At 44.2% G+C, this 25,045-nt stretch overlaps 1 protein-coding gene across 5 annotated transcripts in view; it reads left to right on the forward strand.

The window, feature by feature from the left end:
- USP3 (ubiquitin specific peptidase 3) overlaps positions 1-25,045 on the forward strand; it is a 57,827-nt gene that overhangs the window by 15,756 nt on the left and 17,026 nt on the right. For all 5 annotated transcript variants that reach the window (XM_006027207.3, XM_025208416.1, XM_025208418.1 and 2 more), the window contains exons 2-5: positions 3,956-4,016; positions 6,051-6,182; positions 20,298-20,381; positions 22,001-22,082. In XM_006027207.3, the coding sequence (XP_006027269.1) occupies positions 3,956-4,016; positions 6,051-6,182; positions 20,298-20,381; positions 22,001-22,082 (359 nt within the window). The remainder of the gene's footprint in view (positions 1-3,955; positions 4,017-6,050; positions 6,183-20,297; positions 20,382-22,000; positions 22,083-25,045) is intronic.

Raw genomic sequence — 25,045 nt, forward strand, 5'->3', positions numbered from 1 at the left:
GAACTCTGCTCTGATTCCCTTCCCTTGAAAGATCTGTGCTCTGCCATCTGCTCCCTCCCTGTTTGGCCATGTGCCCCACACAATCTGGCCATGCAACTTTTGGCACATGTGCCTGAAGTTGTCTCTGCTTTAAGGAATTATTTTTGTAATCCCTAGAATACAGGGATCCCTAGAATACAGTACTATTTAGAGGTCCAGCGATACATTGGTCTGATGTCGGATTGGTACCGATACGAAGAAAAATGGCTGCATCGGAAATCAGCCCGATACGGCCAATAAATGCTCGTGCATGTGCGCAGCCACAGCACAGCACTTGGGCAGGGAGGAACAGAGCTGGGTGCAGCTGGTAAGTCAGTTGTGGTGGAAGGGGAGGGGAGAAGAAAGGGGTGTATGGGGGGGCCGATCAATGCCCCCTGCGGTGAGGGAGGGGGCAGGGGCAGCTGCTGCCCAGGCAGGGCAGGGTGTGGGACAGAGCCACAGCCCCTTGGGGTGGGGGGCCAGGGTGCTCCTGCTGCTGCTTGCCAGGAGGGCATGGGGGGGATGTGTGCCCCCATATCTGTGCAGGGCAGTGTCGGTGGGGTAGAGCCGGGGCTGCGCTGGGCTCTTCTTGGCAGGGGCTACAGAGGAGGCTGCAGCCACCCCAAATTTCGCTGTAGCCCTGCTTCCAACGCTGCCGCCAGCTCAGTGCCCTGCTTCTACCCACATGCCAGGAAAAGCCAGGGCTGCACCGGGTGCTCAGCAGCAGTGGTGCTAGGAGTGGGGCTGTGGTGAAATTTGGGGTGGCTGCAGTCACCTCCCAAGCCCAGCTCCTGCTGACAAGAACCTGGTGCATCTCTGGCTCCAACCCACAGCTGGGCAGCACCTTCTCCTGGCCCTGTCCCCTCCCTCACCACGGCGGGTGTTGATCTCCCCCCTCCCCTTCCACCACAACGGACTTACCAGCTGCATGCAACTGTATTGGAAATCAGATCGGTATGGGTCAGTATGCCTCCTTAAACATTGGCTATTGGTATCGGCCCCCCCAAATCACTATCGGTGTACCCCTAGTACTATTGGTGGCAGCTACAATCTTGATCTCTGCTTATCTTTGTAGGGTTACTTCCTTGTAATCTTTTGGATTCCTTTTTCTGTCTTGCAGAAGATGAACCTTTTCTTAACCCTGCTATTTTAGAATATTGTAGTTTGTTAAAATATGTGTTTGTAAATCTTAATTTTAATGAGGGATGTTCTTTAATATGAAAGGTGGAGCAATGTTGACAGAGGCATTTGAAATTCCAGTGTGTAGAATTAAGCAGACTCGCTGCATTTGTGCTGGCATTATAACCAAGCATAAGTATCAATTTTATACTTAAATATTCCGTGAACTGCAGGTGTGAACATTTGTCTAATGTGGTTTAGCCCAGTGCATGCATGCTGATCAAATGGTGGTGAAATTTGAAGTTTTTAATTGCAAGATCTTGGTTCTCTGTAAGGCCAGTGTAAAAGAGCGAAGAGAAGAAAGTGCAGACCACACTGATTCTTACTTTTCTTGTGAAATAGTTCTGTTTGCAGACTGTGCAATAACACATGCATACGGTGATAAAAAGGCTAGGTGTCTGCCAAAATTTCAGTGAATGTTAGCATGGCAGTTTTACGCTCCTGGCAAGAGAAGTGCAGGTTCATGGTAATGATTTGGTCATTTAGCACCTACATTTAATTGCAGTAGGTAGCAATTGACTGAAGTTCAGTACATGTTGTCTCCTTACACCCCACCCCCCCTTGTCTTACGCAGTTAATTTTTTATTTGAATCTTGTGAGTCAGGGACATGGGAATTGCCATGTCAGATCAGACTAATGGGCCCAGGCTAGTGCATCATCCTGTGTGTGATTATAAGCATTTAACATCCCTTATTCTTTTGTTCTGAGAAAAGATAGACTTAAAAGCTTTGAATTCTTTTTTTCTTTGACCAGTCTTGTTCTTTTCCACTTGGCAAAACATTTTTTTCCTCTCTCCTTTTGTAATTGGAAATTCAAATCACTGTGGTTCTACCCCACTTTCCTTTCTGCTTTGTGTCATCCTTATCACTGGTGGGGATCCATGTGGCTTTAGAAATGGCACTTCAAATTTTCTGTTGTTGGCTTTTCAACAGTAGAGCAAAAAATGTCCTGTAAATAGTAGTTCTTCAAAGTAAAATTAAACGAACTTCACAGTCATGGTGAGTTTAAATATGAATGTTGAGGGCTTTCTGTCACTAGATCATGATTTTAAATTGTCACAGTCTGGTAGCTACTGTAATTTCAAAAAGGGCTTTAAAAAAAAAAAGTTTTACAACAGAGAGAAATATTTTAATGCATTTTTTCCCAATGAACCCACTGGAATTTTTACATTTTAAATATTCCCTGGAGGAATTGTGAGTTCAAACACAACAGCATTGTGCTGAAGTAGCAGAACCTCCCCAAGTGAAAGTGACTTCTCTACTTGTCTGTTATCTTCTGTTCTGACTGAAATCAGAAAGGGACATAGTGCTCCTGGGGAGCATAAATTAGTTTAATTACATTCTTGTTTGAATTATAAGATGGAGGGAAGAATTTTATTGAAATATGTGTGTTTTGGTAAAGGATTTCTTGGTAAAATTGTTTCCCTTAAAAGGAAAATTTCATTCTTCAGTCTTCTGGCTGATGCCTGTCAGCAGTCTGGTGGAGTTCCTTCGGGTGTTGTCCCACATTGTGTCAGTCAAGACCACTCCATTTGAGAAGTTTTGGTCTAGCATTTGCGGCTATTTCTTAGCACAGACTGGAAAACAACACTTTTCCTTGGATTGAAAAAGTGAACCTGTCCATAGGACCCAGTACAAGTCTATTCCACAAAGGAAGACATATTAGACTTCTGATATTTCAAAGACTCATATGTGTAATGTAACAGCTTATTTTAGGTTTCTTTAAGCTTGGCACATAATCAAAAGGCTTATCTTTCCCAATAAAACTTTACCGTGTTGCCTAAACAAGTGTTTTTTTCCTTGTGCCTACTATTTTTCTCATTGTTTTATGGAGGAGTGGCTGACACTGAAAGCTGGTTGGTTTGGTGCCCATCAAGAATAGTAGCTTGTTTATATAATCATGGTCATAAGGATATTTTATGATCCCTGAAGACACCAGAGGCAATTTTCAGTGCAGGTTTCATTGTATGTGAATTTATAAGACTCTTATTTAAGAACTGAGAAATCCAAACCTCTGTACCTTTCCTTTTTTACCCTTTCCATTGGATGTTTATTTTCTTTGCTTTTGAGTGGACTGTAAAATAAATACTTCATCTCAATTCATCCTGTCAATCCAGCACAGGTGACTGAAAGGTTAAAATGTTATGGGTAAGGCCTTCAGCAGTGCTTCCACATAGAAATGAGCACTGTGGAAATGGAGCATGTTATTGCATTTTACAGTTTAATTTATTCTGTGCACTTATTGAATTGCCGTGTTCTTCCATAGTCATTTCTTTAAAATAGTCTCTTGTGTAACAGATTTTGAAATAATGGCCATATGCAGTTGTTGGGATTTTTTGGGGGTTGGGGGGTAGCGTTTTTTGAGGGGGGTGGGGGGGTAGCATACATATAGACTGTAGTGTTAAAAGCCAAACAAAATGTTTTAATTTCAGATTTTCATCCCTTCATAGTTTGTTACCTCCAGTACTTGTATTTAGAAATTGAATATTGACCTCCTGAACTTAATGAAAGTGAAAATGTGATCAATAGATAAATGTCTTAGTTGCCTATAGTGTAAGTAAAAATAAATCCAGACTAATATGTCGTAGAATCGCCATCTCTCCTACAGTCCTAAATATAGCTAAATGTACATAGCTACCCCTTTATATAACCATTCGGCTATTATGGAGCCAGGGCAGAGCTATTTCCATCTCGCAAGAAGGGTTATATAACTGTTATTATGGCTAATTCCCCTAACTTTTTATTTTGTTTTTTAATAGTGTGCCGATCAAATAAAAGTCCCTGGGTTTGTCTGACTTGTTCAAGTGTCCATTGTGGAAGGTAGGTAGAGGATAAATTGGTGCAACTCCTTACATGATTCAACTTCTCTTTACAGTTCTTGCATCATTTTTCCTTTGCTGCATGTTTTGCTTAGAATTATTCCCTTTCAAAAATATATCAGATTGCCCTTTTTTGATGATTCCCTTATACCTTAGTCGCATAGAAGCTATTGCAGTTCAGCAGTTTTTTTTGCTGTACATTCATATTGAATGTTCTTCTCTACTTTCTTGTAGTCTGTGATTATGCTTTCCTTTGGCTTGAAAGCATGAAGTGTCTTTTGTGAAGAGGTTTACATGGTTAGTCAGTTCCAACTTTGTGTTGGTGGAGCTATTAGGCTGTGCTGTGTCCCTTCCCCCCCCCCACCTTTTTCAAATATTAGCTAAGTTCTTTTCACACACTTGTATAATTACAACAGCAATTGTGTGAACTAATTAGGTTCTTCCCCACCCTCTAAAATAAAGTTGCTTCTGCTGTGGATTTAAAAACAAACAGCAGCTCTTCCTTAGTATTTTGCAAACCAAAATTTGGCCCAGTTTGTTTTGAGAAGTAGCTGGTAGCTAGTTTAAGCTGCAGAGATTTTATATGTATGTCATAGAGAATCCTAAAACAAAATACATGCCCTTAGCTATATTATCAATAGCTGGTAGAGGTGGTCTTTCACAAGGCATCTTTTTTCTATATGTATTTGTTGAAGTACACTGAAAATGTGTGCAAGAATGTAGTAATGGAAATGATTCTTTGCACTTCAAAGAACAAGTGTCCTGAGATGTGCATGCTCAGTCTAATTGACTGTCATTCATACCAAGGTGTCCAACTGGCAGCTTTTCAGCTCTAGTCCGGCCACCACTCTTCCCACAGCTTCTGCTGTGACGGGAAGTAAAAGCATTTAAAGTGAGGTCTGCCATGTGCACAGCTAGGTTTTTATACTGAAAACCACTGTTAAACTTGGTGAGTTTCTTATTAAAATAGATCCCAGTAAATTCCCATTTTGGTGTTTCTTTGAATGTCTTGTAGAGATAAGAATGTGCTAACAGTGTTAATCATTTCTTTCCTATCAAAAGCTTTAGTGCAGAAAATCGTTGCTTTTCCTGTATTTCAAAAATTAATAGCTTGACAGGAGAGAGATGTGAAACTTCATCATATTATGTGAATGCTCAAAGGCTGAAATGCAAAGTTTGGAATATTTTGCTCATTTTATTATTTTTTATAAAACCTTTGTATGCAGTTAATAGGCTTTGCATTACATTTTCACTCATTTGGAGTTAGCTCTTAAAACTCGTGTCATCCCAAGTATTTGAACATACTTGAATGAGAGAAATGTTAATGCACCTCATAAAAAAACCACCATTATGGTTTTGAGAGCTCAAGGATTTTGTGAGCCAACATAACATGTCCTTTTGTTCAGGTAACATAACATAAAAGGAAAAGAAACTGTGTCCACTCAAATCTTGACTTGAAGTGACAGGTAGTTCTCTTTCCTAGGTTGTATCCTCTTAAGAAGTACTTTACTGAAATAGAAATACTGGTATGCTGTCCCAGCAAAGCTCTCCTAGTATGAGAGCAGGGATACTAGAAAAGCTGTAACACCAGCAACAAGCAAAACAACCTATATCAGTAAAAGCGCAGTTTTGCTAGTATAATTGTATCTAGGGTTTTATGCCAGCAAAGCAGAAGGAATTGTACCTCTTCATATCCCTGACCAACAAAGCTAGCTGTGCTGTCTGAAATCTTGTAGAGACTTGGTCCTGAATTTCAAGGGAGAAGGACAGAAAACCCCTACGTGACGAGTAAATGCAGATGTCAGTCACTTGATATGGGCAAGGGGGCCTAATATTCTTTTGTTATATATTTGTAATTGGAAAAAGTCAAAGGAGACCCAAATCCTGGTGCTTGCCTTAAAGACGACAACGGTTTACAGAGAAAAAGAGTGTGAGAGAGAGGACAGATCTAAGAAGTTTAACCAGTGTTTGTTTTCCCAGGAGTTTTGTTTAAAAATAAAGAGGATTTTTTATGACTTTTTGTTTTTTTTTTAAGGTATGTGAATGGCCATGCAAAGAAACATTATGAAGATGCACAGATTCCTTTAACCAACCATAAGAAAACAGAAAAGCAAGAGAAAGTTCAGCACACTGTGTGTATGGATTGCAGTAGTTACAGCACATACTGGTAAGTAAGCAGTTGCAACATTTCTATTCAGGAACTTGTTGCACATTCAGATGCACACATGTTGGTAAGGTGGTGGGAACATGGTAAAACATTATATGTATTTCCAGACTTAGCTATTATAGAGACAGTATGTGAAAGCTGTCTCATGGGAAGGATTTTATAGCCTTGATTGAGGTGATACTCCTGTATTACAAGTGACATTTTACAAGGGTCTTTTCAATGCGAGTTATATGGATTTGTTTAATTGCAGCAGTTACTGTGCAACTTCGCATGTTTTTGGAGTATGATTTAGAACATACCCTTTGCAGACAAATAGAAACTTAACAATCGGTTCCAGTTACTCATTTCATAGAGCTGGCTAGTCTTGCACAGAATAAACATTTACAGATGCTTCAAGTATGATTGTGGTCAAAGGAACAAGTGATTAAGTAAAAATGGCAATTTCTTGCTCAATAGATTGGCTCCCAGTGCATATGCCTTTGTCATTGCCCACATCCCTGCAAAGACATTTATTTCTGCTGGTAGATTTGAAGAAATAGTACGGTTGTGGCAAGAATGAAGGAGACCCCATTCAGATGCAGCATCAAATTGTTGGTCAAGTTGAAATAGGAGAATTATTGTTGATCATGATGGAAGACACTACAGCCGGTCTGACTTTGTGCTGCAATAGTTCTGTGAACTGAGCAAATGTGATATGGATGCTATTAGGGTAGGATAATAGGGAGCTCAACAATGGCACTCTCTTTTCAGAGTATATTGCTTCTGTTCTTGACAGCAAAGACTGGGAATGGTGTGCTTTGTGTTCATCATCTTTTACCCTCTCTACCCCAGAGCGGTTTTTTTTTTTCTTCTTGGCTTTAGGGTTATTGCTACATATGTGATTGCTTAGGAGGAGAGGCAGAATAGGAATTAAATGGCCTGTGCTTTGGGTGACTAGTTCATAGCTAGAGAAGGACTAACCTTTGCCGCTGAATAAGATGCTGTTCTGAGTAGGTTGCCTCACATTTTTGTGTTCTTAGGTAGAATCTGTGGTCTGAGACAAGTATCCTGCTAGATGGTTGTGTAGTAAATGTCCTCCTCTCGTGGTCTGAGATGATTATTTAGTGAACATCAGAAAGAAAGAATTATAGTTTGCGTGATGTAGGCAGTAATGCCTGTGCGGGCCGGGAGCGGTCCCAGGTTCTTGGGGGTGCGCGGCGGGCTGTGGCCAGCAGCCCTGGCACGCAGGTCGGGGAATGCAGGCCGGTGGACTAGAATTAGGCACGGACGCTTAGCGGTTGATTAAAAATTATTTTACTTACACCGAAGATGGTCGCGGTGCAGGCAGGAAAACTTGCTTGAGTTGCAGTTACAGACAGGAAAGAAGAGAAGCAGACAAGAGTTCCTTCCATGCGAACCTCTAGCCCAATCTGGTTGAAGGCTCTAAACACGCGAGCCCGTCGTGTCAACCGAAGAAAACAACTCGGAGAAAGAGCTCTGGATACAGTCACGCGAAGTTTGCTAGGCTCCGTGGAACTTGCGCACGGGGAAGGGGTTTGTCGAGGGATCGTTCGGCGACGGGGAGAGGCCAGAGGTTGATCAGACCCCTACAGCCTTCTCAAGGTACACGCTGGGTCCAATAGGCTCCGCAGCGCTTAGAGATCTTCACGAGACGTGAAGTTCTCCTCCTCCAGATGGTTGTGGAGTCCTTGCATGCGGGTGGCGGGAACTCCTTTGCACCGTGCATTTCTCTTTGCAACTAAGAAATGCACCCTGCAAAGAAAGCTCCGAGTGGCGGGAAATAATTTAGCAGTGCTGAAGCGCACACAAACAAAATCACATCCTTGGGTTGTGACAATGCCATATGCTGTACATAAATTGATAAGCATAGAAGAAAGTTAGGTTTGAAAAGCCTTATGGACTCTTGTTTCCATTCATATTATGTTTTCCTGACCAAAAAAAAGGCTCACCTGATTCTGTGATAATGTTATCAAAGAACCCCATTCTAATGCATGTACATAAAGCAAAGTAGGGCTTGTAAGAACATTAATGCCGCAGTTCTGATATGTGCAGTTAATAATTCAGTTTTAATGAAGCAGTATAGTTTTTTGGCATGAAACTCTATATTCATCTTGAAAGTAAGGATGTATGTAAGAATTTGACACAGGTAGTAGTTAGAACCTTGGTATATCCTCAGTTTGCTTTTAAAATCTGCAGAGCAGATGAGATCTCAGATGATGCGCAGGACTTGCTACTGTAATAACCTGCCAAAATTTTTTGACTTAATTGCACCATCTCTTTAGAACAATAAAGGGCGCGGCTATACATGATGCTGTCGCCGTAGTAATGTGCTACAGCGACGTAGCGTCAGTGGGCAAAAACCACAATGCTCTTCCTCAGTATAATGTGTTGGTATGGTGATGTAGCGGCTAAAAATAACTGCACCATGCAGATGGCACAGTACAGGCTGTTACTGAGCTATCATTTAGTACTTCCAAAAGTACTTCCTTTTGGAAGTACTAAATGATGGCGCCATAACAATGGCACTGTAGGGGCACATGTAGACGTGCCCACAGTCGATCTCGCTGTGAAATCTCATTGAAATCTTGGAATGAAGTTGAAAGAACATTTAATTTTCCCAAGTGCAAAAGAGTCTTCAGACCAAAATAGACAAAAGGAATGATGAAATCATAATGTAATAGCCAAACACTGAAATCGCAACACATTTGCATTAGTAATACATGAAAAACAGTATAGCATGTGAAACTTCCTTTGCAGTACTAGCTGAGTAAAAGGTTGTCAAGTTATGAATGAATTGGAATTAATTGCAGATACTTTGCCATGGAGAGTTTATGTTTCACTGTAATTTGTTAACAAATTATAAGTCTTTTGTGCTAAGCTGTGTGAAGATGGACAAGTTTCAGAAGATAAAAAATCTCTTGCTTTCATAAGAAAGGCCTAAGTATTTTTCCTCATGTTAAGTAATGCATAGCTGGTTTTGCTAAGAGGTGTCTTCTGTTGGCATTATTAAAAGTGACTATAGGTACCATTTTTATGTGACTTGCACTGTATATGTAAACTTCTTGGGAGGTGAAAGAGAATATGCATTCAGTGCAGGCTGATCTTAGAAGTAGGGACCTACTCGAATTGCGATTTTTGCGGAAGATGCACAACTTTGCCCTTTCCAAGTGAGCGTATACTTGGAATGAATGTTGGCACATTATGTGATCATTGTGGCCATTGGCAAGGGGTCAGAAGCATAAAAGAAAATACTCAGTTTTGGTTGAGACATATCTTAGTGGAAGGTGTGTGGGGGCTTCCTTCTTGCTGGTATGCACATTTTGATATTAAAGTTATTTGTGGGGAAGGTTCTCTGTAGGGAAGAGCACCTTACTATTCTCTTTCTGCTTGTAGTTGAGAAGCGACCTCCATTCCCATGTCCTGGGCCTCATTTACTACATCCTTTAGCCTGCTGGAAAGCTCTCCTGACAAGGCTTGTATGTATTCTTCTATATTTCTGTCTGGAGTGCATTTAGTTCTTTTCACTCTTATGAGGAGCCTTTAGAAATACACGGGGAGGTTCTGAAAATAAAAATCTAGATTTGGATCAACTTGTCAGAAAGCTACTTAGTGTTTCTGCCTCTAGTACTGAAATGGATAACAAGGGTATGATTAATTTTATTTCTAGTTTGCATGTAACCTTGATGTAAATCAAAACTGCACTAAATAGCTTCCTGTAATTAAGTTTCAGTGACTAAGCACAGGGTGTGTATATTTGCTTTATATGCTGATAGGCTCCTAGTTAAGTTTTGACTGGGGAACATTTGCACTTTGGTAGGATTGGGATACCTGAAAAAGGCTGTAGTTAAAGGACATTTTTGCAGCCCAGGGGATTAGAAACTTTATAAAAACAGTAAAAATCTAAGATTCTAAAAAACACAGAAAATGTTTCTTCAAAACAGAATATTCAGGAGTAAAGGATTTTGCTTTCCAGCAGATTGTTTTCCTCACCATCCCCAAGACACTGGTCTTTACAAGTGAAGTGACATGAACATAAATCTAGGTTTGGAAGAGAGTCTAGCTACAGTTTAGGACAGTGGAAAAGCAGTGACTTTCTACAATAAATATTCAGTCTTTTATTTCTGGTAAGAACAGTGAATTGAAGGGGAACTTCCAAAGCTAAGAGATGTACCTTCCTTACTCTCTGCTGCTTTTGCCCCATTTCTTACCTTCCTACTGCCCCCAAACAACCACAAATTGAGGTGGGTCTTGAAGAAGCATTTTAAGGGAAGATTTTTTTTTTAAAATGTGCATGGATACATGCGCTGGGATGTATAGGTGAATGTACTTAAACACATTTTAGAAGATTTTCAATGATTATCCACAATTATATATATATTTTTTTACCATCTCTTGCATATCAAGATCCTAGTTTAGGACATTCTGTCTTGGCCTCCTGCTAACTATGGAACCAGTAGATGGAATGCAGATCCCCAGATTAAATGTAAATTTGATATTATGAGTTTTAGGTGAAGCTCATATCCTTAAAACATCCATCTCTTAGTTGATAAATGGCCTTTTAGTTTTTATTTAAATACCTACTAAGAGCCTACAAAGATTTTTACTGCACTAGCTTCAGAAGTACTTGAGAATTGCTACTCGCCTATTTTCCTGTGTTCTATCAGTAAAATTAAATTTGTCAGAAGGCTGCATTTTGAAGTATAAATTATTCTAAAGAAGGGTTCATGTTTTCTCTATTCTGATACATAGGCAGTTGGCTAACACAGCTGAAAAAAGAGCCCTGTTTAGGACTTGGTTTAAAATGCTTCCCATGTCCATGTGGTCCCTGCCACAACTCGTAAGTCATATTTCTGACTTGTCAGCCTTGTCATGCTCTCTTTTATATAGAGAGAGTGTAGTTCTGATGTCAGGCCTAGACTATAGATTTTGCGAAAATAATGGTTTATAGAATTAAAGATTTGATTTAAAACAAAACTTTTTTTAATTTTGGGTTTACCCATTTTATTGACAACAACCTAAACATTGGATTATGGTGGTGGTAAAAATGACTTATAACATTAGAATAATACAGGTTTAAAAAAAATAAAAGTCTTAAGTTTGTCTGTCTGTCTGTAATGCTTTATTTGTGCTCTGATTGGCTGACAGAAACAGCCAATCGGAGTGCTCCAAGCATGGGGGAGCACACCACTATTATTCCGAAGCTGCGTCAAGGACTGGACAGAAGGTGGGGGAGCCGAGGCCTCCCTGCAAGTGGTGCCAAGGGCTGGACAGGGGGTGGGGGCTGGCCTCTGCTCCCCCACCCCACTCCCTGCAAGAGGCAGAGCAGCGGCAGCATGGGGCTTTAGGTAGCAGCACTCCATCCCAGCCCCCTCCCACCCATCGTTCTTGATGGGCAATTGGCTAGTACAAATAATAAAAACAAATGGTGAAAGTGCAAAGGTATGTAACCTTCTCAAGGGCTGAGCATGAAACCCTTCAGCAGTAAAATCAACCCACCATGTCACCAGAGATTAAAATGCCCTCCCTCATGTTCCTCACAGGGCTACATGGGTAGGCCCAGTTGACACACACTGATCCATGTTTTGTTTCAAGGTGCAGTGTCCAGATTAAAATGTGACACATGCCTAGACCAGGAAGCGACAGAGTGAGAGAGTATTATCGGAACCAGCCCCTGTGAGCAGTGCCGTAGCCATGAAGTTTGGTGCCTGGAACAAAGCCTGCAGTGGCAGGCCACCCTTGCCCTGCACACAGATCCAGGGGGCACATGCCCTCTCAGGCTTGCCCAGGAGTGCGCGCAGCGCCAGGAGCTGCTCTTGGTGTTAGGGGCCAAAATCAGTTTAATTCAGTGTTAGCCACCCCATGAACGATGGGCAGGGAAGAGCTAGAGAGCGGACCTGAGCTCTGGCATCTGTCAGCCAGATACCCGGACCCTTCCTAAATAAGGGACTATGCACACAATTTAAGAATAAATGAATTAAACGGTTTATTTAACATCTAACAACCACTTACTGTAAAATATCAATACCTTATCCTAAAAGAACACTATACTGTTCCTATGCACGCATGCACACACATGCACTTGAGTTACCTGCTGTTTACAACACTGTGTAACACACAGGTACTTGCAGACAAAACACAAGGAAGAAGGGCTGTTATTTACCTATAGGAGCTGCGTGGTTGTGCTACTGGGGGGGAAGGTAAGGAAAGAGAAACCAGGATGACCCTCACAGTTTCCCTCTCTGTAGTATGCTAGTAATTTTGATTTATTCTGTATCAGTGGTGGGAGACTTTGGCTTCAGGTAGGTATCCTTTCGTTTCTTTGCCTCACGGGTTCCACCTCTCAGGCATGAATCCACTCGAATCAGCCTCCCAAGCAGTCTCTCAAACAGAAATCCACTCTATCTACCACCTTGCAGGCACACATACGACCACCTTTCAGGCACACCGATGGAGCCAATTGAACCCTCACTCTGAGGGAAAAATTCCTTTTATACTCCCTCTGCACACCGGACTCTCATTTGCGCGTGGCACTCATACAGGTAACTTCCACATGGCACCCAGGAGTTTTCCACACGTCACACTAGATTTCTTCACATGGCAGGTTCTCTTTGCCACATGGCCCTCTACTCTCCTGTACCTGCCGGCCACATGGTCACCTAAAGTTCAACTAGGTCTTCAGTCTTACAGTGGCTCTACCCCACATCCTACCCTGGTTGGGCAGCGCCTGTTGGCGACCTTTCGCTTCAGTGCCCAGGCCAGTCACCCTGCTTGCCCCCCCCCCCGGCCCGCTATGGCACTGCCTTTGAGCCAGTGTCTGCAGTTTTTCCACGGTCGCCATCTTGGCCTGACCAAGCAGGAAATTAGCCAGGCAGATCGCACTCCCCTTGGCCACTTGGTATGGGGTAGAGAAGATGCACCCAGTCTCAGAGAAGTTCAAGATGATTTCAGGAGTGGAATTTAACATCATTGGTGAGAAGTAAACTTTAAAATAAGAATTTTTAAAAACCTTTTAAAATAGATTCATAAATTGTAAGGGCTGGAAGGGACCTCGCAAGATCATCCGGTCCAGCCTCCCTGCACTAGGCAGGAAAGACACCTAGGGTCATCAAATCCAGTCTCCTCTTGAAGATTTCTAGGGTAGGTGATCACACCACCTCTGGACGGAGCTTATTTCAAAGTCCCAGTCATAATGACATGGCTTAGAACAATAGGGAGTTTAAGCCCCCTCCCCCGGTGTTTGAGGCCAGTCACATAGGCAGAGGGAGCAGATTTCCCTCTCCCCCAGGAATGTATCCAGCTCAAGTTACAACTCAGGGTTACCTGAAGAAGATGGGGCCAGGGGTGTCTGCCCTCTGCAGTGACCATGGTAACCGAATTGTCGGATTCTCTCTCCCCAAACTCTGCTATCAGGTTGATGACCAGAGATGACATTTGGCCACACTTACACAACACATAAGTCTGGTCATAACAACAATACACAGAGAACATTAAAGCACATTGGGGAGCTCCTGTGCCAGAGCCCTCTCAGGTAGGCTTGAGTCCGTCTGACCCACTACCCAGAGTCCTTTCATGGCAGGGCATCTGCTATCACATTTTGGCTTCCCTTGATGTGTTTGACGGTGAAGTTGAACTCTTGAAGCTGCCAAGCCCATCAGTGAAGTTTGGCATTGGTATTCTGCATGGTTTGCAACCATTGAAGTGGGGCATGGTCCGATAGGACAGTGAACTGCTGCCCTCACAGATAGGGCTTCAGCTTGTTCTGTGCCCAGACAACTGCCAAACGCTCCTCAACAGAGGACAGGTTCTGCTCCCAAGGGATTAATTTACAGCTTAAGTAAACCACGGGATGTTGTGTCTCTTGGTGCTCTTGGAAGAGTACAGCTCCTAATCCTAAATCGGAGGCATCCGTGGCTACGTAGAAGGGTTTATCATGGACCAGTGCCTTCAGAATCAGTTGTTTGATCAGGGCAGCCTTTAGGGTGTCAAATGCTTCCTGACACCCCTGCTTCCAGACCACCGGATCAGGGCTGCCCTTCTTGGTCAGCTCATGTAGGGGAGCTGCCGTCGCTCCAAATCCAAAGGCGAACTAACTGCCTGTAATATGCAACCAGACCAAGGAAGGCTCTGACTTGGTACCTTCAGCTTCTGTAATCTAGTGGTATTGCAGGAAATAAACCTAACTATTTCCCAGAGCATTACATATATGCATTGGCTTGGGGCCATTTTTAGCAGCTAAGGGAACCCAGAGAGCCTGGGTCTGGGAGTTGGAGTTGAGTTGCTAAAAATAAAACTTCATATAAAGAAGAAAATACTATAATCAATCATACAAAGAAGTGTTCATTATATCCGTGACAACCCCCCCACCCCCAGGCAGAAATGATCTCTTACAACAGGGGTCGGCAACCTATGGCACGCATGCCGAAGGTGGCACGCAGCATGCTTTTGATTGGTGCACAGCCTGCTTCCCATCCCAAGGGGTGGGAAGAACTGAACCCAGATGAACCAGCACATGGCTGCCCGGGAATAGCCTTGCGCTACCGCTGACCCCACCCAGGTAAGAGCCCCTTGGGCCCCAGTCCAGCCCAGCATCACCACTGGTCCTGGCCCAGTGCCGTGCCTGGGCCGGGGGCTGTCAGCGCTCTGACGGCCCCGGCCCCAACCCCGCGCTGTTGGCAGGCCCCAATCCTGCCTGTGCCTGGCCCCAGCTGGCACCACCGCCATGGCTGGCCCCAGCCCAGTGCTGCCGCTGCTGGGCTGGGCCCTCCCCAGCCTCGGGCCTGGGCACATGCTGCCGGCGGGCCCTGCCCCAGCTGGTACCACCATAGCTGCCAGCCCCAGCACAGTGCTGCTGCCGGGCTGGGGCCCGCGCGGGGCCTCCCCAGCCACGAGCCTGGCCATATGCTGCCGGCAGGCCCGGCTGACACCGTCGCTGCCACCCACCCCAGCCTAGTGCTGCTGCTTGGCTGGGTGGCGGCGATGGGGTCGGCAGCGCCAGGATGGGGCTGAGGCCTGAGCAGGTCCACAGCCCTAGCCCTGCATGGGCCCTGGCCCCATCCCCGCGCTGCTGACGGCTCTGGCCCAGCAGCGGCACTGGGCTGGAGCCAGCGGCAGCAGTGGTGCTGGGCGGGGCCAGGCTCACTGGCAACACATGGCTGGGGCTAGGGCCCAGGCAGGTCCATGGTCCCGGCTCTAGCCTTCACCGCCACTGCCGGCCCCAGCCCAGTGCCGCTGCTGGGCCGGGGCTGTCGGCCGCATCAGGATGGGGCCGGGGCCCAGCCCCATCCTGGTGCTGCCCCAGCAGCCAGCTGGGGCTGGGCCAGGCCCAGGCCCAGGCCCCAGCTGCAGCGGTGGTGCCATCTGCCGGTAGGCCCTGGCCCCAGCCCTGCACTGCCCATGGCCAGGCCCCAGCACCCTGTTGCCCATGTGCCCCAGCCCCACGCTGCCAGTGGGCCCTGGCCCCAGCCCCATGCTGCCCACAGCCCTGGCCCCAATGGGCGCAGTGCCTGCACCTGCTGTCTTCCCGGAGCCTGGGGCCAGGGTGGGGAGGCAGCAGCTGTTTGCAGCCTCCTGGCTGCAGCTGGTCCAGGTTTTGGGTAGCTGCTGATAGCCATGGAGCCTGGGCTGGGGGGCAAGGGGCACAAGCAGGGCATTCTGCCATGTACCCCCTGCCCTTGTTTTGTTTTTCTGGCATGCTGGCACTCCGGCACCTTCCGAGATAGGCATTTTGGGTTTTTTTGGCACTCTGGCCAAAAAACATTGCCTACCCCTGCCTTATAACTTTTGTCAAAAGTATAGAGTTGATCCATAATATGCAAACCAATGCATGGTTTAATTTTTGTTAATCCTGATGATCACAAATTAAAAGGCTGCTGTCAATGTATCATTCCTCATAAAAGTCCTTAAACTGAAAACACCTTTGATTTATTTAAAACTAAAATAATTAACATTCTAAAATCCAGCTTTACAGTTCCTTCATCTCAGATAAAGTGTTTTGTTGCAGTTGCATTTATGGTTGCTTTTGCTACCTGTTTGCAGCCATATGTGCACTGTGGTTCTGCTAATGTGCTGGATCAGATAAGGGCATGGGCATGTTGATGCTAGGAATCACACAGGGTGGTCCTGCATTCATCAGTTCCACCCCTTCCAGTTAGTCTGGTTAGCTTGCCTCATTTGGAGGGGTGGGCCTCTTGGGAGAAAAGCAATCAGGGCTGTACTGCTTTAGTAAGGCTGAATTAATTTTTTTCATAAACCAGTATCATGACCAGCTGACGGGTAAACCATTCCTGGTTAGTCATCCTGGTGCATTGGCGGTGAGATTGAGAAGGCAAGAGAAAGCACATTTTCCTATGTTGGCAGTGGCCTTTCCAAAGTGGTAATTGGATCTATTCAGAAGCCTTAGGCTTAGTCTTTATTGCAAAGTTCTGCTGGTGTAGCTGTGTTGGTTATGGGCAGGGATCCTGGTGTTTTCTGTTGAAAAAGCTAAAATTCTTTAATTAAAAACCTCTAAATCTGCATTTATCTGCGATTAAAGTGAAACACCACTATATATATAGGTATCAGTTGAACACAATATTTTATTGATATATTTACAATTTTAAAGCAATTTGGAAGCCTACCAGTGCCTCAATCACTATAATAAAATAAATTCTAAATACCTGTCTATTATGGTGTTTGATTTTGTTTTTTCATTATAGGAAATCGGAGCTCCCCTGCCCCCTTTGCTCACCAGGACACCAGTCCAACTGCAGCTGTCCCTTCCACTGCTTTGTGGTGCTGAGCAGCCCTGATATGCTGGTGCCGCTCACTCCCAAGCTACAGCCATCTCCAATCCTGCTGGTGCCCTTCACTCCCGACTCACAGCCTCCTGCCTTCCCCAGACCTGCTGGTGCCCCTCGTTCCTGACCCACTGCCCCCAGGCTGCAGCTCCCCAGCGTGTGGGGCAGGGCAGGAGTGCCCAACCATAAGTGATGCATCAGGAGGGCATGGGGGGGGGCGGCACATGTCCCCCCAGATTTGTGTGCCCACAGTAGCCATGGTGCTGCAGCCTGGCTGGACCGGCATGGGCGAGACCCAGACCTGGCATGGGAGAGTGGAGCAGAATGGGGCAGCGGGACTTGTTGCTTGTGCTGCCAGGACCCCCATGCCAGCCATGCCACCAGCAGAGCAAGGAGTAAAGGACTGGAGTGGGGGGGTGCTGTGTTACCCTCAACTCCTCCTGCCTCACCTCTCCTTTAAAGGAGAAAATCCATGTTTTCCCATGGCAAATGGAAAACCTGGATTCCTGGTTATGGGTCTGGGAAGATCCTGCCTTTTGTCAAAGTAGCTATGCTGGCAAAATCCCCCGTGGGGGTGCAGCTCTGCTAGAGGAGTATGGCTTCTGCTGGCAGAGCTTAGGGAAGCTGGTGCAATTCTGGCAACAGAATGGTGCGTGCCACATTTTCCCCTCATAATTAAAGCCCTTAGATGTCTCTAGGGAGTTGGGTGGATTTCATTCCTCCAATACAGCATTTGCAGGAATCCGGGGCAGGCTGATCTTGTAGGTGAAAAGGTGCTCCTGGCAGCACAGTGGTGGCTGGTCCAGCACTGCAGCTGCTTCTAATTCCCCTCCATCCGACGGTGCCTTGGTTGTCTCCCTCATTACAGTACTGTACACAGGTCACTGCACTCCCAAGCAGCATTAGCTAGTCCTTGGACTAGCCTGGAACATCAGATTGCAACTTCTTTTGGGTGACTGCAAGTAGCACTACTCCCGGCTGACTCTGGGAGAAGGTGAGAGTTGAATAGAGTCTGGTCATGCCCTACCAGGCTCAGTGTTTTGCAGGGCTGAAGCATGGCTTTATCTCTGGTTACAGGCCTCTGCATCGCTTTCATTGTGGTAGTGTTAGTGTGTGCACTCCCTGCCTGCATGTTTCCTCTTTCAGCCCTCCTTAAGTAGAAGGGGAGGGGATGTGGCTCCTTGGGTCTAGACCAATGGAGTGGAAGCTTTGCTGCTTTCTTTCCTTCTGTGGGTATATGAGGAAGGACATTGGAAAGCTTGAACAAAAAAGCAATTAAGGTTGTACTTGAAGCAAACTTCTCCCGAGGTTTTACTTTGTTGTTGTCTTCCTTTCTGCAGCCCCAGTGCTCTCACACATTTGATATTCTAGGAAGAACACAGAATGGAGGTTGGTTTTTCAGGCTTAGGGGTTTTTTTTGTTTTTTTGGAGGGGGTGTTGGTTTTGTAAGCATTCTGCAAATACCCTGCCTTCCTTTAGAAGATGAAGTCTTCATTGAATGTGAAATTTCAGTTTTAAACAGAGTATAGCCAGCTGTACTGCAGGAGTAAAATCTAACCTCTCGAAGTCTGTGTTTCCACATTGGACTATTTGCTCTATCATAAAAGCAACATAAGTACTCTCATTAAAAGTACCATTGCAGACAGATATATGTAGACTGCTGTGAAACATGCATTTGAAGTTGTCATATATTGTCTGAATTCTGTAAGTATTTCATCGCTGCCTCTTAGATAACTGGGTATAGATTCTCCGTTGCCTTGCGACAGGCACCCTTGCTTTTACAGTGGATGTAAAATGCTGTCATTTTGATTTGGCATTAGTTTGTGCACACTGTGTTTGAAGCAATGGGGAATCAGGCACTTCCTTTGCACAGCTAAGTTATCCATTTCTTGTAATGGCAGCACCTTCCTTTTGTAGCCTCAGCTGAAGGCTTTCAAATACTTACAGCATTCTGTTAGCATGTTTGAGGTGCTAATCACTGAAGTACTGTAAACATTCAAAGCCTTCAGGGGCTGATAATTTGCCTTGAGAATTTCTTACAAAAACTTGTTTCCTGGGAGGAAGGAAGATCTTGTGGTTAAGGCTCTGTATCAGGACATCAGAATTCTCCACTAAATTTCTAGCTTTGCCACATTTTTTGTATACCTTTGGGCAACTGGTGTAATCTTTTTCTGTACCTTAGTTCCCCACCCCTTGTCCCTATTTATGGGACAGGGGCTTCCACTTATCTGTGTACACTGCTTGTCGGAATGAGGTCCTGATCTAACTTTTAGCCTCTGAGTACTACTGTAATAAAAACAGTCTAGATCAGTAGTGTTCAAGCTTTTGGCTTTGCAGGCTAGATGAGTGGTGTAGGGCTGATCTGTGGGCCAGATAGAGGCCAGCGTGCCAAGATTGGGGCCTGGCACCATCTCCTCCTATCCCCATACATGAGGATCAGGCCCCAGGGGCCTGCTGCCACCCCTTGCCCAACCTGGGATTGACCCTTGGAGTCTGGTGCTGCCCCATCCCAGCCTTTTAGACTGGGATTGGGCCATGGGACCTGGGGCTGTCCCCTCTGTGCCAGGATTGGCCCTGGGGCCTGGTGCCACCCCTGCCTGGCCCTGTGTGCAGAGATTGCGTGCCCAGTCCAGTGCACAGGGCTCTCAACAGGTCCAGAAATTTGGCAGCAGGGGAGTGGTTTCACCACTTCCTACAGCCAAATTTCAGGACCTGTGGGGAACTCCGTGGGCCACATGACATGGCACCCTGAGCTGAATCTGGCCTGCTGGCCAGGGGTTGAAAATCTCTGGTCTAGATATTGAATATGATCTTGAAGTATAGTTTCATTATATGCAGCTTCAGGTTTCCTTTATGTGTTGTACTGCCTGCACTGTAATTTTATCTACTGGGATATGACTTTTCTCTGCACTAATGTTTCTTATGTTCATAACCATGTATTCACATTTTTGAAGCCTTGGAATTCTGGTGTAGGATCAGTGACATGCAGTGTTTTCGGGCTCATATTTTAGTGGGAAGATAGTTAGAACCTCGGGTTTTATTTTTAGGCTGTTGCTATTAAGAGATGAAGATGTTTCTGTTGTTGCTGTAACAGATGCAAGCTGTTGCTATTGAGAGATTAAGATGTTTTTCTTGACTTTAGTTCTGGGAGTAAGATGCTGTCTACACCAATTGTAAGGATAAAAGCAGTTTAGAGAGGAGGGTTAAATTTGGTGTGTGCGCCCTTTCCTAAACATTCCCAGATCCTTCAGCCTTTGAAGTGTCTTGATGCTATGCTTAAATGGAAATGTTTACACCTGCTGATGGAGTTCCCTTCCCCTCCCCCCTTTCTCGGTTGCAGTTATCGCTGTGATGATTTTGTAGTCAATGATACCAAGCTGGGCCTGGTACAGAAAGTCAGAGAACACCTGCAGAACCTGGAAAAGTAAGTAACTTGTTTACACCACTGGATTTGGATGTTGTTTCACTTGAATGGTATTTCCTTTTAGTTCCTTGTTTTGTCCTTGAATATGTGAGATACCATAATATGTTTTAAAACACCATCACTGAAACGAGATACAGGAATTAAGGGATTGCTGCTTTCATCATTGACATTTGGAGGAAGCAAGATTAATAGGGAGTTTTGTCTGTAGGTTGATGGAGGAATTCAGACTTGTTCTCTGGAATTTTCTTGCAACCTTGCCATCTAGTCTTTTCTCTTCCATGGAAGGTGGAAACAGGATTCCCAAAAAGCAGGTATAAGTTTCCCAAAATTAAGAATAGGTTGGTTAGCTGAGAAGAAAGCTGAATGGGAGATGGAAATATCCAAAATGTTCATTTAATGGTTTGGTTTCCAAACAGAAAGAAGTCTGGAATTTGCAATTGTATGTATAGTTAGGGTAGAGCTATGCTTTTTCCATGACATGTTTTCTTCCACTCAGTTATAAATACTAGTAACTTTATAATGCAGACACTTGGGACAGTTCTAGATAGCAGATTTTAGTAGCTTGCTTGGAAATCATGCAAAATACCTAGCAGAAGTTTGTGTACAAGCCAGTGTTTCCAAATACTTTTAATCCCTTAGAATTCAGACATCACTGCCACTAAGTAATGCTTGTGATGTGGAAAGTCTTCTATATAGTGGCAGACTCAGTGTCCCTTACACCTTTCCTTGGGTTTGTCCCAAATCTCTATAGCCTCTGCTTCTAGCTGCCACTCCCTCCCTCCCCCCACGATCAGAACTTGCTTGGGCTGTTTCCTTGTACAGCCCTTGCCAGGCCACGTAGCAGCAGTGGCACTGCTGGTTAGCTGGGCAGGGGATGGAGCTTCCTTGTGCTCCATGCCTGGTAGGGAATCCAGTCTGAGCCAGAGCTGGGCTTTGCCTGATGGTAGGTGGTGGGGAAAGAGGGAGCAGGGAGGCCAAAGGGTGAGGCAAAAGCTGCAGATGACATGCAGTAGGCTGCTGTGGAACTGACTCTGGCCCTAACCCAGGCTCAGGGTCAGAGCTGTAGCAGCCACCTGCCCTACCTCCTGCCCTGCTTTGTATGTGAATCTAAGGGGCAGGGCTTTCCCCCCCATCCTGACTGAAGTGAGGGGCCTCATCTTGGATTCAAGTAAATACAGTATATAAACTTGTGTTGATGACCTAAAGGTTTTCTGTCTTTTAAGGAGAGTGACTCTAGTGATGTATACTTACTTTAGAATCTCTTTTTAAGCTCTGGAGTGGTGGTGGTCTTTTGATTGAGAACACCAGTACGCTTATGTCGTATCAGAGGTGGCATGCGAATTAGGAAATGGTTCAGAGTTCTGATACTTTCTATTTTCAACAGTGACTAGTAAGACTCTCTTTCCCAGAGTGCTATCTGTGTTAAGAAGAATGTTAGGTTTATCTTGTACCTTGTACCTTTCAAAAAGCTTATGCTGAAAGCAGAAGACGATCTTTGCAGCTGCCAGTGGTTGCAAGCGTAACTATTATGATAGATAGTACAGTGAATGCTCCTTCACTCTATTTTAAACAATGTTTTCTTTTTATAGTATGTAACTTGTTTTATTTCATTATTATAGTTCAGCTTTTACAGCAGACAGACATAGGAAAAGAAAGCTCTTGGAAAACTCATCTCTAAACAGCAAATTATTAAAAGTAAATGTAAGTACAGTGCTTTTAGTATTTGAAGGGGATTTCTCAACTTAGGATAATGTTGGCCTGGGTTTAAAAAAACGGTTATAATTTGGCTTCCAACTTCTATTGCTTTGCCTTTACCCACCAATGGAGGAACAACTCCCTTCTTTTTAAAGAATTGCTGGTGTGTAGTGTTGTGATCACACTGACCTCGTACTTGATTTTCCCTGCTGCTTGGCAGGATCAGCTAACTAGAAAGCAGTCAGTGTTCATTGGGACTGACATCAGAGAGGTCAATAACAAGCCTTTTTTGACGGACTAGAATCGTAGTCAGTGTTCTCCAGCGCAGAATGCAGAAGAGGGAGTGCATCACCTTTCCCTATTCCTTATGGTCCTAACTGCAATTTATTAAGTAAAAGGGAGCTTACTTAAAGCTTTTAGAAGGGGCAAGACACCTATTCCCAAGTGAATTGGGTGCTCCTGAAAATCTTGCCCTTTTGTTTCTTTTGTTGTTTGCATTGCTACCCTTACTTTATATCTAAAATTGTGCAGAAAGTTACCTTTGAGGTAACTTGTTTGTATATTCCCTTTCATATATTCAGGCCCCGTCTCAGATGGGGGGGGTGTCTGGCTAGAGTCTGGGGGAAGAAATCTCCTGACTGCCTCAATCCTAATTACTTCCAGTCCCAGGGTAGTTGGGGAGGGAAGAATTTGTCTTGCCCATCTGCCTTAAGAAAGCTGGCTGAGGAGCATCGCCTTCAGTCTCTGGCATCCCCTCTTCTCAGCCCCCATTGGCTGCATTTATATAAATTGAAACAGCACAAGGATGTAATGCCAGAGGGGATCCTACCAGGTGGAAGCTGAAGTACCAGTTCTCTTCACTTTTGGTGCCACAGTGCTGACTGCTAAACCTGCCCTGCTGCAGCCTTACCTTTCTGGGAGAGGCAGGACTTCTTTAGAGGTATGTAGTTGGGGGAAAAGCAATGCCACTCGTACCCAAGCAGGCTGCATGTACAGTTCCAAGCAGCCCATATAAGTTGTTATGATGGAACATATGTACTTTTAGTTGCTTTTCAAATGAGCTGGTCTAATTGATACATTTCTATGCTGTCCTAATTACGGGAGAACTGAGGAAGTTTTTGAAATACCACAGCCTTTTTTCAGCATCTGGAAAACTCAAACCTACTAAAATATGAAATAAAGAAGAGAAGAACTAGAGAAGGTATAGAGAAGAGCAGCAAGGATCATTAGTGGTGTAGAGGGGCTTCCATATGAGGAGAGACTAAAGAGGCTAGGCCTATTCTGTTCAGAAAAGAGATGCCTGAGGGGTGACATGATAGAGGTTTACAAAATACTAAATGGTGAAGGGAAAGTAAATAGGTATTTATTATTTACTATCTCTTACAATACAAGAACTATGGGGTTGTAAAATGAAATTAATAGGTAGTAAATTTACAAAAGGAAGTTTTTTCACATAGCATGTAACTTAAGAGTGGAACTCATTACCACAAGATGTTGTAGAAGCTGACACATTAGCCAGATTTGAAAAGGGATTGGATAGATTTTTGGAGGAAAGGTGCATCAGTAGCTGTTGAGCATGGGAGTTAGGGATACAGCCTTCGAATTGGAACTTTTATACATCAAATGCAGGACGCTGCAAGAGAAGAAAAGTAGAAAAACCCTAGTCACTCTCCCTTTCGGTATCCATTCTCTGCCATTCCATTGTGACACAGGATACAGGGCAAGATGGATCTACAGTCTGACCCAGTAAATGGCAGTTCTTATTTTCTGTGTATGTTCTAAAATTACAAATGACTTTTAGGTATTGAGAACAGCAAATCAAAAAAAAATTAATCATGTTTTTATCAACTTTAGAGTTTGTTGTTCTATTTTCTCAGTTTTATTGATACTTGAGTAATGCCCAAGGCAATTATTTTTTTCACTGTTGGCACACTGGATCATAATGTAGAAAAAGCAGAGCAGAATTGCTTGCAGTAATGTTATGTTGAGCCTCCCTGGCTGGGGGGTTGGGTAAAGGACAGTCATAGAACATTATGTGGGGTTATTTTAAGGTGTATGTTTGTTTCTTTATCAGAAACAGGACCATCCTAAAAATAGTTCATTCAGTTACTGGAAAGCTGAATGGTGTTGTGTTTGATTAATACTGAGTTCTCTGACAGAATATTTAAAAATACCCTGATGGTCTATAGGCTTTGCTACAGTTTAAAGCTTTTGCATGTTTGTGGTGGCTAATAAGTTTTCTTGTGATACTAGGATGTAAGCTAGAGGACAGTATCTAAATAACTGAACATGCACCCCTCATCCTTCCACGAAAGCAGACTGGCTCTGATGTGTGGTTTTATGTTACACTTGGAATAGTGTTGGCAGAAGATTTTAAATACTATTTTACACAGCTTAAGGGTTAGAAGTTCCTCACACAGTTCTTACATAATACTTAAATTTGATTGGCGGCAGATAAAGCACGAGGGGTGGGGTTTTGAAAATAAAAATAACTCCAAAATCCCACATCACTTGGCAAAAACAAGTTAATGTCCATGCAGTATTGCTCTAAATTGTCCGAATCAGTAGTTTTGAAATGCCATGTGCCTGGCCTGTGTGGAACCATTCCAGCCCATGCTCCTTGTACCTCCTGCCCCTGAAAGCCACTGGAAATCAGGTCCTTAAATGCTCTTCAAAATCGCACTAGATAAGAAATGAGTTAAAAAAAACCCCCACAATGATGAAGTCTGTGTGACTTGTCCTTTCAAGGAGTTTATGTACGCAGACAGTAGCACATTTTCAATAAATGGACTTGAATGTGAATAGATTAACTGCCCCTCAAAAACTGACTGGAAGTTTAAGATCCTTCAGACCATTTGAGTGGGTTCTGCCCCAGCTCAGGTTTGTCATTAGTTTTATTTAAATGTGTTCTTCCAGGCAGGTGAGTTTGGCACATGGTAAGGAGCAGACACCTGTCTCTTCTGACTCCT

This window comes from Alligator sinensis, unplaced genomic scaffold, assembly GCF_000455745.1.
Source record: "Alligator sinensis unplaced genomic scaffold, ASM45574v1 scaffold954_1, whole genome shotgun sequence".
Taxonomy (NCBI): domain Eukaryota; kingdom Metazoa; phylum Chordata; order Crocodylia; family Alligatoridae; genus Alligator; species Alligator sinensis.